Raw genomic sequence first — 13,205 nt, 5'->3', positions numbered from 1 at the left:
TTATCGAATTTCCTATCATACTGCAAATGACATTTCAGTGTTATTTCATCACATGAAACCGACACGAACTTTTGGTTGAAAGTGAATCCCCTACTCCTAATCTCTAACGATTTTATGCTGCTTTGGGTGCAACCTGGGAAACGGGGCCAGTCTGTAACAAAATTTGCCAAAGTACTTTCGGATGGAAAATCTAATTGGTGCTTTAAGTGTCGATAAGCAACTGGCGACAAAAAAAATACACCCAAGCTATCGTTTTAAAAAAATTGTCATATCGCCGACCATGGGTACGGCGATTACTACATATTTATAAAACTACTCCTAATGCAAGCACCTAACTGAGGAGGAACTTTACTACAAACTAAAGAAAGAGGGTCTGACTGTTCCGTAAATTCTATTCCTTAGCTGTTCCCTACATCTTTCTAACTCTGCGGCCATTTCAACTAACTGGGCATTTAAACTTCTATTTTCCTGCTCTTTTTCATCTAACTTTATTTTCAAAACCCTATTTACTCCCTCAATTTCTTCTTCCTTTCTGTACCTACTGTCAGACCCTACCTGTTTGCGCTGCCTTATCAAAATTAAGAGATACATCCTCCTCAAAAAATGGAAGAGGCTCTAAAATTCCATCTTCAATCACACTTTCAATAATGGGAAAAAGCTGTCTCGATGCATTGAGTGCATTTGAGACAGCTCCTTCAACTTGGGGAGCACAATCTTCAAATCCCATTTATTTTGTTTTTTTTAGTACGCTTTTATTAGCTTCACTTGTATGTATGTATGTAACTTTTTTAAGTGGTACCTGGAATATTTGAGCGACCATGTAGGAAGGCGATAGTAAGTTTAAGCACCTCACCAAAAAGATGCGCTTAAAAGTATGCAACATCTATATAAAACTAGTTTTGGTGATATTTGAATAGCATACTGAGTTGGGCGTCGACCGTTCATAAGACTCAGGGTTGTACCAGAGAACGTATATTTATAAATATACGATATATATGTTATAAATATACGTTCTCTGGTTGTACAGTAGATCATGCAGTAATTTATCTGGGCTCTCGACTGTTTGCTGCTGGACAAGCTTATGTAGCACTTAGTCGTTGTAGATCTTTGGACGGTGCTCGAATTGAAGAACTAGACTGTTCAAAGTTGACAGGTAAAACCCCATGTAACATTGAAGCTTTAGAAGAAATGATTCGATTATGAAGTAATAATTCGTAGTCGTGAATAGAACTTGGTCGCAAATAATATAACAATAAGTCAATGAAAGGTTGCGAGTAGATATTAAATGCTGCCTAATTATCGATTTACTTAACCCATACTACATGTAATAGTTCATATTTTAACAAATTTGGGGTTTCTCACATCAAACTAAAAAATTAAAAATAAATATAGTTTAAAAACTAAAAAACACGCGTTTAAAACATATCAAACTAAAAAGTGAAAAATAATTCCTGCATTATTGTGAGAAAAGCGTGGGGTGCTTGGTCATATATCGAGCATTCCATGCTTTTCTCACAATAATGCAGGAATTATTTTTCACTTTTTAGTTTGATATGTTTTAAAAGCGTGTTTTTTAGTTCTTTTAAACTACTATATTTATTTTAATCAGAATTTGGGACGACAAATGTAGGCTCAACTTTTAAATTCATGTCGGAAACGGCCCTCGAACGCAATCGCTTTTCAATACGCCTTTTTGCCGAAAAATGCCGCTGACAAGCAAATATATGTTTAGGTTTGAGCCAACATTTATGCCTATTTAAAAGAAAAAGGAAGAATATAAAAATATAAAATAACTACATATAGTGCAAAAATACCAGACATATAAACTTATTTATTTAAATGAACCGGTATATTCGTTACATTTAAATATTTAAAAAATTAAATTTCAAAATATCGAAATTTATTGAAACTTTTTCTTACACTTTTTTATCCGGCTTAATTGAATTTAATTATTCAAATTACATAATTAAATATTAGGGGTATTCTCTTGCTCTTGCAAGATTGCAGATAGCAAAAATACTATACCGAAATATACAAGAGCACGAGAGCACCCATTGCAGAATCCAATGATATATGAACGGCTGATTCGGTCAATGTATTGTGAATGAATATTATGCATGGCTATTGTGAATTGACGCAGCTTCTGCATAAATTTTTAACAAAAAAAAACTGTAACAAATCCTTATAATTTAAATAGAAATTATAAAATCTATTTAAAACCTACCTTCCTCAAAAATTTAACGACGTAATATGTCTTTATGTAAAATTACAGCAAAAACAGGGCTGCAAATATATTTTTGCGTGACATTGCATGCAAATATACATTTTGGTCTGACATGTTTTACAGCCATTGCAAATAATTTTCTGCGTGTGTTTGTTCTTGAGCCGGTGCACCAAGAGGAAATAAATTCTTCCTTCTGCGAAGAAACTATGGCCGTTACGAATTCCTCCTCCCGGTCGTATCTTTTCTTCCAATTGCGAAACGCCAAAACCTACCCAATCCAGTCAACTGTCAAAGTTCGGTAGGTGAGCGGCTCTCACATTTCCAGTGACAGGAGAGTTAGGGTTAGTTAGATATCTTTGTCTTTGCTAAAACTATTACTACAAACTATTTACAAATTAATTCTACTCTGAAAGAAATAAAAAGAACATTATTAGTTTTTGAAGAATCTGAAATGAGAGAAATGTGTTTTAGTTATTTGACCAATGTACTTTTATTTCGTATATGTATGTAGTTCTTTTACTTTTTATAACAAGGAAGTTGCTAGAAAAATTAAATATGGCCTGCAATCTACGTTACCAGTTTCTTAATTTTTTCTCTTTTATTATACTCGTAATATCTCGCCCTAACTTCATTTTTAAAAAGCTCTTCCTGTTGATGTGCCAGCCATTTCGCATTTTTAAACAGTAAAACTGTTATGAGGAAATCTAAAAATTGATGCCTATGTTCGATGCAATTTCCAGCGTCGCTATACCACTCCTGTTTGGTAACTGCAGAAATTTGGGCTAAAATAATCAATTTTATACCCACTCTGCATGAATATTTTAAAAAGAGCTCTTTATAACAGCTCATTTTAAGGCGGCTTATTTCGAAAACTCTATCATCGTGATTAACCAGCCGTAGGTCATCTGCGCTTTTATGATTTTTAGACCTTATAAGCGCTTCCGGTGAGGCTTCCAAAGAGTTATCACTCTTTCTCATTAAATACGCACATTTTTCGCACTTTAGTCTACAGATAGCTTTCTGGTATATGGCAGATCCCGTGTAGTAGCGACGAACCTGTATATCTCCTGCTTTTTCAGTCTCAGCAAAGAGCTCATCTGGAATATTTTGTTCCACGGCAAGTTGCTCAGACGGTTTTAAATTTTCTTTCAGCTCGTCTTCTTTGCTAATATTCCAGTCAAGGTTTATATCGTCGTCTCCTTCGCAATTGCTGCCAGTTTGCGAAAAGTTGCGTCACAATATGTGCGCAATATATTGGACAATATATTGGATCTCATGTGCGGATGGATGATTATTACATCCTAAATTCGCTCTTATTTTATAAAAAAAAAGTTTTCCAAGGCATCTTGGTTCATGATATATTCGAATATTCATTGAATATATCGCCGCTCAATGCGATCATTGCATTTATGATTAATACAAATGAGTCTATGCACATTATTTGATTGTTAGGCTTTTTTTATATTTTTTATGTAGTCGATGTGATCCTTCAACCAGTTAATTTTTTCAATACAATCTCTTTGTATTGGCCGTCTTTGCGGATTTGGATTGCAAAGCTTCTTACAATCCAATTCGTCGAACAGATCATTCATCCTCTTCACCAGCAGTTGGGTTGCTGTGGCGCTTTTTTTAAATGCTCATCGGAACCCAACAAATTTTCTTTTATTGCCATCTCAATTGCCGCGGCGATCTAATTGCTAAATACCCGTGTAGCTCCTGACACTGACATTTTTCCAAGGTTGTGGGGTACACATGCGAATAGGTTAGTTTTAGGCACATTTTAAAATTTACATTCGCCTGGTCTATGGCATATATGTATTTTTTGCACAACTTTAAAAGTTGTCAGTCCATCTTGCGTTTCAACGTCATATGTACTATTTTAGGAACATATTGCGCATGCATTTTATCAAATGGCAATAGTCAAACATCATATACATAAGTATGTACATATCGTCACCTGAAATGCAAAATAACGTAACATCACTTTTCGTAGGTTTACAGGAGAAGCAAAAAACCGTATAAAAAGAAAACCACTTGAGATATTGAAACAAAATTTTCAAATCTGAATTAACATGAAACTATAAGTATATTTTAGAAAAAAAAAATAAAAAAAAATTAAGCTAATTTTATAGTAGGTGTCTTACGTTATTTTGAATTTTCATTTCTGAATCAAAATAACGTATGATCAATCTAAATTTGAATAAAAATTTAAAATTGGAATATTAATACTTTTTTTTTAATTTTAAATAAAAACTGGTGCAAGTTTTCCATATTTCATGTTATTTTTATTATTAATATGTACATAAGTACTAAAAAAATTAAAATATTTCAAGTCAAAATGAGGACAATGTTTAATAATTGTGTATTAAACAATTATTCAAAAGGTATATTATCATAAAAGTAATGACAGTCTGCTGGAATCAAAGCCTTTAGGTCCTGCAGATGTTGCCATTTCTTCTTGGATATCGTTAACCTTTGCGGGTGCAAAAGATTAGGCTGCTGAATTTCTAAATTTCTGGTAGTCCTTTGTGGAAGAAGCTGATACTCGTCCTTAAAACACGTTTTGTAATATATTGATCCCGCTGTATCATATGCCAAAGCACGAATCATATTTACTGTGGGATCTCCAACTTTATTACCTGAGAGAACAAATAAATAATAAAATAAAATAATTTACCTATTTTTAAAATCTATAAATATTTTAAATAAGTAATTAAAAATAGAATAGAAAGCTCGGCATAAAACTTGTCAAAGTTTTGTGCATGTACGGATGTAAATAGATGTATAATTGTTTACCTGGTCGAATAGATGAATACCGCTTTGGAAGATTTTCATAATCCAGGAAATAACTGTGTTGTAGGTGATGAACAACTAGTGGATATGGATTTCTTCGGGCGTCTTTCATTAGTTCAACTAGTTGGGAGGGCAAATTAATTTGTCTATTATTCATTTTGCGTTGTATTAATGAGTGAGTAGAGTCACATTCCATTTGTGTATGCCCTACGACTAAATACTTATGCTCAATCGTAATGTGGTTTACTACACAAAACGATATTAAGGCATTGGATAATACTGCATTCCGATTTTGATAAAAGCAACCATCAGAATATATAATAAAGTGATGGATGTTTGGCGTATTAAGTATTTCTTTCTTTATGTGCTTTATTATAATTGTTGCGAAAGTCGAAGCAACAAGACTGCCTTCAGTTTCATCCCAGACATAGTTGTCAGATTTATGAGTAATAACGTTATATATAGTAAAATTATGAACTTGAAGTTTCATTTTGTAATAAGATGCATTTGCCTTTGACTGCGGAATAAGCTTTACCGCTTGCATGTCCATACATAATAAAGAGCATAAGCCCGCTTTAGCACTTTCGATATCATTATTTTTTTCTTCTCTCATTTCCCTTATATCTTTTCTGTGGACATCATATTGTTCCACTGAGATATTTTTTGATTCGAATGATATGCAAGTATCACACATATCATTTCTTGGTTTAAAAATCGATAAATTATTTTTATTTAAAAATTTTATAAACTGCACGCTTGATGACGTACTATTTTATGATGCAAAAAATAGGATTTTGAATATGAACGTCGGGAATTTTCCACATAAATCCGCTTTTTAGCATGAACTTCAATACTGCTAGTTACATAAACTTTCTTTTGGTCCCATGACATTTGCCAAAAATTTTCAAATATCTCCTTCCGCACATTTTCCGAATAAAGAGAACAATGCCGAGTTGAACTTTGTACACAATAATTAGATGTGCATGCTGCTTTTATTTCTCGTGGTTTCTTTTCGCAAATATTTCCTTTTGATAAGCCGTCATATTGTTTACCATACATTCGATTTTTTATATTTTCCTCCCTTTTGTTAATTTTTTTACAACCCTGCAAATTTTCTTTATTATTTCCAGCATCTTTAATTATGGAACACATCTATTATTTCACAACACTTTTCTTTTTTACCTGTTTTATAACTTTCAGTATAAAAACCATTTAAATTATATCACCAAAGCACATTGAACATAACTAATAGAAACAAACGAAACAATAAATCAAGGCTAACTCCGTTATAAAAAACAAAAAATACTCTGTTATTTTTACATTAGTGATGATACGTTATTTTGGTTAAGGAAATCATGCACTTGTTGATACGTTTTTTTGAATTTTTAATATAACTTGGGTATTTTGGGTCGAAGAAGCCTAAAATTTTGGATACTTATGTATGTAATATGATGTGGTGAATCGTAATCAATAAAAAACCCAATTTCGAATTTTTTGATGATACGTTATTTTGCATTTCAGGTGACGATATATTGAAGTTACATTAAGTGTTAAATATACCTGAAGAAGATAATATTTACCTGTACAACAACTGAATATTGTCCTTTTCTATTGTAATAGCTTATGCTATCAGTTTTAGGCTGTTGAATGCGAACATGCATTCCATCAACACACCCTAACAAAAATGGAAAGGGCAGAGCACGACTAGACTCAAACTTATAAAGCTCTTCCCGCTGGTGTGCCAGCCATTTTGCATTCTTAAACAGTAAAACTGTTAACAAAAAATCCAAAAATTGGTGCCTATGTTCGAGGCAATCTCCTGCCTCGCTATACCACTCTGGGTATTTCTGTTTTGTAATTGCAGTAATCTGGGCTAAAATCATAGATTTTATACCCACTCTGCAAGAATTTGCTATAAAGAGCTCTTTATAACAGCTCATTTGGAGGCGGCTTATTTCGAAGACTCTATCGTCGGGATTAACCAGCCTTAGGTCATTGTCTCCTTTGTAATTTTTTGACCTTCTTAGGGCTTCCGATGAGTCTTGTAAAAAGATATCCCTCTTTCGCATTAATAGAGCACATTTCTCGCACTTTAATCGACAAAAAACCTTCTGGTATATCGCATATCCAGTATAGTAGCGACGAACCTGTTTTTCTGCTACTTTTTCGGTCTCAGCAAATTGCTCATCTGGAACATATATTTGTTCCACGGCAAGTTGCTCAGACGGTTTTAAATTTTCTTTAAGGTCGTCTTCCTGGCCAATATTCCAATCAAGGTTGATGTCGTCGTCTTCTTCGCAATTGCTGCCTGTTTGCGAGAAGTTGCGTCGCAATACATACATATGTATACAGTTTGTCAAGAAAATGTTTTTACAAGCATAGAAGTATGCCTTTTTTCCTAAATGCTGTTAATTAAGTAAATAAATATAAATATAAAATGTTTCAATTTTTTACATATCATATATTTATTAAACAAATATTTATAAAACACGAAAACTGTCGAAAATTTCTGAAAAACAACTTGAAGTTTTGAATAAAAAAGAAAATAATCCATTAATTTCAGTGTCAAGAAAATGTTTTTACATAAACATTTTAATTAAACAAAAATCGGTAATGTATTAATATAATTAATTTTCATATTTTGTGTGTTGACCTCCAGAGTCGATAACTGCCTATAGTCTGCTTTTCATTGATTTAATTAGTTTTTCTAGGTTATACTCGCCAGGGATTTTCTCCCATTCTTCATTAATATACCGTATCAATTCATTTCGGTTCTTCGGATTTCTTTTTCCCACCTTCTTTTTTAAATGTACCCACAAATTCTCAATGGGGTTGAGATCTGGGCTCTGAGGAGGTGCATCTAATACTCTACCGCAGTTATAAAGGAGCCAAGTTCTTACGTTAAGCGCCTTATGTTTTGGGTCGTTGTCTTGATAAAACTTAAATTTATTTCCTTCGAACCCAAATTTAGACGCACTATTTCGTAAGTGGGACCGCAAAATATTTAGATATTGCGTAGCATCCATATGACCCTCAATATAAACAAGATCTCCAACTCCTTTGCTAGAAATACAGGCCCATACCATCACGGAAAGCTTACCGAACTTAACAGTTGGTATAATATTTTTTTGGTTCAAGGCTGTTAAGGGTTGACGCCACACTCTATTAGGACCCTCGTTATAATATAGCATAATTTTCGTTTCGTCACAAAAAATTACATCTTCCCAAAAAGCATCGCTATGTGAAATATGACTTGTGGCGAACGACAGGCGCTTTTCTTTGTTTATTTGTGACAATAGCGGTTTTTTTCGTGCAACTCGTGAAGAGTACTTATTTTTTAGAAGTACTTGGCGAACCGTTTCATGCGATATATCAACACCAGACTCCAATTAAATCTCATTTGCAATAGCTCTTGTTGATATTTGGGGATTATTATACACTTTTTTTATTATTCGGCGCTCATTTCGGGCAGATAGTTTTTTAGGCCTCCCTGGCAAATTACGCAAATCCAATCTTCCGTCCTTTTCCGCACGATTAATTATATTATAAACAGTTTGTCTGCTAAGGGAAAATGTTTTTGATACATCTGCAACACTTTTCCCGTCATAAAAACTGTAATACACTAGCTGAATTATGTCACTGGCCACTCTTTTACCCGGCATTTCAAAATAAAAAAGTACTTTCTAAATTTACAACCTAATTCTTTAATGCTCACTTCAACACTAACTTTTAGCTTTATCGCGATGACGTGTCGCTGTCAACGGTACTTTCTCCATCAATTCAAATTTCTAGGAATCGAAACATTTTTTTTATTTTCTTTACAAAATTTTCGACAGTGCTTATGTTATATGACTGCTTATGCATTACATATATGTATGTTGAGTAAAAAATTAAAGAGCTTTTAACGACTTAACTTCATTTTATTTACAATGGAAGAGTCAAATCAAACATTTTTGGGCTTGTAAAAACATTTTCTTGACAAACTGTATGTATATATATATATATATATGTATATGCCTAGACAATAGCCTTGCAACAATATGTTGTATTTCGTGTGCGAATTCTATAAAAAAAAGTTTTCCAGTGCATCCTGGTTCATTCTCCCTAATAGCACGTTCTTCTCTCAAATTTCGCTGATTAGTTTTTATTTAAGTACAGATAAGTATTAAGAAAATCTAGTATTTTAAGAAATAATGAATTACGTAAAATAAAAAAAGTAATTCAAATTATAACTAAAAAACTAAAATAACAAAAAATATGTGTCTTTATTTTTGTTTGACACCATAAAATTACATAGGAAAAATAGAAATATTTGCAAATAGTGCAAGCACAATTCTCACCCAAAACTAATTTGCATACACAATAAGGGTATTCTCTTGCTCTTGCAAGATTGCAAATTGCAAAAATACTATACCGAAATATACAAGAGCACGAGAGCACCCATTGCAACATCTAGTGAAATATGAACGGCTGATTCGGTCAATTTATTTTGAATGACTATTATTATGTGAATTGGCGCACTTTCTGCATACAATTTTAACAAAAAAAACTAACAAATCTTTATAATTTAAATAGAAATTATAAAATCTCTTTAAAACTTACCTTCCTCAACAATTCAACCACGTAATATGTCTTTATGTAAAATGACAGCTAAAACAGGGTTGTAATTATATTTTTGCGTGACATTGCACGCAAATATACATAGGTTTTGGTCTGACATATTTTACAGCCATTGCAAATAATTTTCTGCGTGTGTTTGTTGTTGTGCCGGTGCACCAAGAGGAAATATATGCAATTCTTGCACCGTGCAAGGGTTTTACAAGAGCAAGGGAATACCCTTAATAATGTTACAGAGTTTCATGCCTAATTATTTTTCAAAACCTGAAGGTAGGCTATAACTAGCGATCGTACAGTCTTTTTATTACGGGTTATTTCCTCAAACCATTAACCAACCTGCGCCAAAAAATATGCAACAATTCAACTCCCCATAAACGTACTTAGTTGCAGCACAATTTTCACCCAAAACTAATTTGCATAAACAATAATGTTACAAATTTCATGCCTAATTATTTTCAAAACCTAAAGGTAGGCTATAACTAGCGATCTTATAGCCTTGACAGACGGCAGCGTTAATCCGGATTAACTGCGCACTTAATCAGATCCAAATTTGTAGGTGACAGACGGCAGCTATGCGATTTTGAAACTCTCATAAACAGCTCATTGTCCTTTTTATAATATTTTCAATGAAAATTGATAGAAGATAAACATTACGGTTGTTAGCCGACCAATTTTCACCAAACCATTTTTATTACAAAAACATATCAACACATTATTTTTAAAACTGCATCATAACATAGAAGTTTTATTGATATTATATTGAGAATTTGATAAACAGCTGTCAGGGTTGCTTGTATTTCATTCACAATAGATGAAAATTGGCCATTTTTAACAATGTTGCCAACGAAAATCTCACAAACTCCCTAAAATTTTGAGAGTTATTTTGGATTCAGCAACGGAGTTAGCTGTGGTAACTCCTGAATTAATCCCGAAAAATGCAATTAATCTGGTTTAACGCTGCCGTCTGTCAATGCTATTACAGTCTTCTTCTTACGGGTTATTTCTTACGGTTTTTCTATCACTTTTTTTTCAGTTAGGTCCCGCAGCAAAACCCCTATCTTCTCCAAGCCTGCCGTAAGGAACTTTGTTCCAAAAAGCACAATAAATTATAAACACATTTAAATACATATGTATACTTTAGAAGCGACATGGGAACTTCCGGGAAAAGGATGTTCCATCAACGAACCCCCGCGTTTTTAAGGAAACCTTTCGCATGAGCGGGGCAACCTTTGAAATATTATGTGAATATGTCAAAGGTATTACCACACAGGATTCATGCTATAGGAAGTGCATCCCATTGCAGAGGAGGGTAGCAGTTGCCGTCTACACATTAAAATCTTCGACGGAGTATGAAACTGTTGCACGACTATTCGGTGTTTCGAAGGCAATCGTCAGCGAAATATTTCTTGTTTTTTGCCAAGAAGTGTGGCAATCATTGCGTCCCATTTATTTGACAGAACAATTAAGGAACAGTGAAAAAGTGGATGAGTGTGTTCATGGGTTTGAGAAGCTTGGCTTTCCGCAATGGCTTGGTGCCATAACGGTTGCCACATTAAAGTTCGGCCACCTGGGAAGGATTGCACGGGCTATTACAATTATAAGGGGTGGTACTCCACAGCTTTATTTGCCCTTGTAGATTATAGGTTAGAGGTATAATGAATTTTCACTTGATGTTTTCATAAATTTCTTTTTTATCCAGATATCGCTTCCTCTACTTTAATGTTGGCTGCCCAGGTCGATGCAATGACTCAAAAATTTTTCAATGTAGCAAACTAAATACTGCATTGAAGGACCCAATCTTCACTGCAAAAGCAAAACTATTAATGACGTGAATGTTCCTGTGGACGTTATGGGTGATTCGGCTTTCCGATTTGCCAACAATCTAATGAAGCCCTATCCATTCCAAGTACATCCTCCAGAGCATGAAAATTTTTTTATTACCAATTGTCCAAATGCCGAAGAGTGGTGGAAAATGCGTTTGGACACCTAAAGGCTCGTTTTAGGAGAATAGGGAAAGGAGTCGACAACCACATCAAAAATGTTCCTCTTATAATTAAAGCAGCCTGTACATTGCATAACTTTGTAAATTGTCATAATGATGTCATCAACCACAAATGGATAGAAGAACAAACCACTTACGAAAGTAGTGTACGCCTGGAACAGCCCGAGCACACGGATGCTGTAGCAGATTTTGAAGCAGAACCTGAAACAATTAGAAGAGCGATTGCGAATTCATTTTGTAAGTTTGTTCTACATTTGTAATTATTTTTATTTTTCATTTAACAAATTAATAAGGTCTTATAAAATTTTTTCGTATTTTCACTCATTTCTTTTAAAATATCATTCCTTTTCTCTTCCGAAAGAACCGCTTTTTCGGTTAGTTCCACCATTCTTTCTTGCACCCCTCTCATGGACTCCATTTCTTTCTCATTCATATCTGAAGTTTTTTCCAAATTCTCTACTAAGCGCTCATGGGTTAATTTTCTTCTTTTTGCAGACTTCGGAGTCGTCGAAAGTCCTGCAAGCTCATCGCTTGAAATGAATTGGGATTGGCTGCTCGTCGAAGGGTAGATAGCAGCGCAACTAATGTTGTCTTCTGGTTCCACATCTTGAATTAAAATAAAATAATAAATAAAAGAGCAAACAAAAATTTTATTTTTATATTACCTATACTCTCTTGCATGAGTTCTTTGAAATTTACTGCCTTATTGCCACTGAGTATTTCTTCCAACTCCTTGTAGTGAATCCAAGAGGAAGGCGAACCACCAGTCATACCCACCGCATTCTTTTCTAATCTATAAAATAAAATACATATTATAATGCTGTGAGTATGCAGCAAAACATACTTTTTTAATTTTAAATGCACTTACTTGTATCGATTGGTAAAATTATGCACTTTTTCCTTTATTTCAGCTGCACTGTAGTTCATCTGCTTTTTTGAAAATTCCTTTTCCAAAAGCGCAAAGATATGAACATTTTTTTTTTGCGCTTCGTAATTCTTCTATACTATCTGTCCAGTGCAATAGCAGCAATTTCTCTGCATCTACTGTCCATCTAACACGGTTTTTCCTTTTCCTAATTACAATTTAATAAAATTATTATACATATACATATGTATGTATATGTAAGTATATTTGTATGCATAAAAAATAAAAATGTATAAATTCAAATTTATACATACTTACATTTTTTTTTTATTCCTGCGAATTTTTTTTTTCAGTTGCTGTCAAATTTAAGCAAATATATTCACAATAGAAACTGAAGTGTCGCAATTTCGAGTATATTTCGACTGCTTTCCAATGCAACAATGCATATTTTAGTAGGTTATAAAATAACCGCGTAGGTTATTCATCGAATATATCGCCGCTCAATGCAATCATTGCATTTATTGTAAATACAAAAGAATACAGGCACAATATTTGGATGTTAGGCTTTTTTATACTTTTTAAGTATTGGATGTGCTCTTTTAGCCTGTTCATTTTATCAATTCAATTTCTTTGTATTGGCCGTCTTTGCGGATTTGGATTGTAAAGCGTCTTACAATCCAATTCGTCGAACAGGCCATTCACAT

General features: G+C 33.6%; 1 protein-coding gene across 1 annotated transcript; it reads right to left on the bottom strand.

Moving 5' to 3' along the window:
- Positions 1-11,773: 11,773 nt before the first annotated feature.
- On the bottom strand, positions 11,774-12,705 carry LOC126767014 (uncharacterized; the record flags this gene model as incomplete). Its single annotated transcript, XM_050484638.1, has 4 exons — positions 12,505-12,705; positions 12,302-12,429; positions 11,958-12,242; positions 11,774-11,837 (listed from the first exon to the last, which is right to left on the bottom strand). Coding segments are annotated over exons 1-4 (536 nt in total), but the record flags the coding sequence as incomplete, so codon positions are not given.
- Positions 12,706-13,205: the final 500 nt, after the last annotated feature.

The sequence above is a fragment of the Bactrocera neohumeralis genome, unplaced genomic scaffold, assembly GCF_024586455.1.
Source record: "Bactrocera neohumeralis isolate Rockhampton unplaced genomic scaffold, APGP_CSIRO_Bneo_wtdbg2-racon-allhic-juicebox.fasta_v2 ctg3583, whole genome shotgun sequence".
Taxonomy (NCBI): domain Eukaryota; kingdom Metazoa; phylum Arthropoda; class Insecta; order Diptera; family Tephritidae; genus Bactrocera; species Bactrocera neohumeralis.
This window is presented reverse-complemented; position numbering and strand designations above follow the sequence as displayed.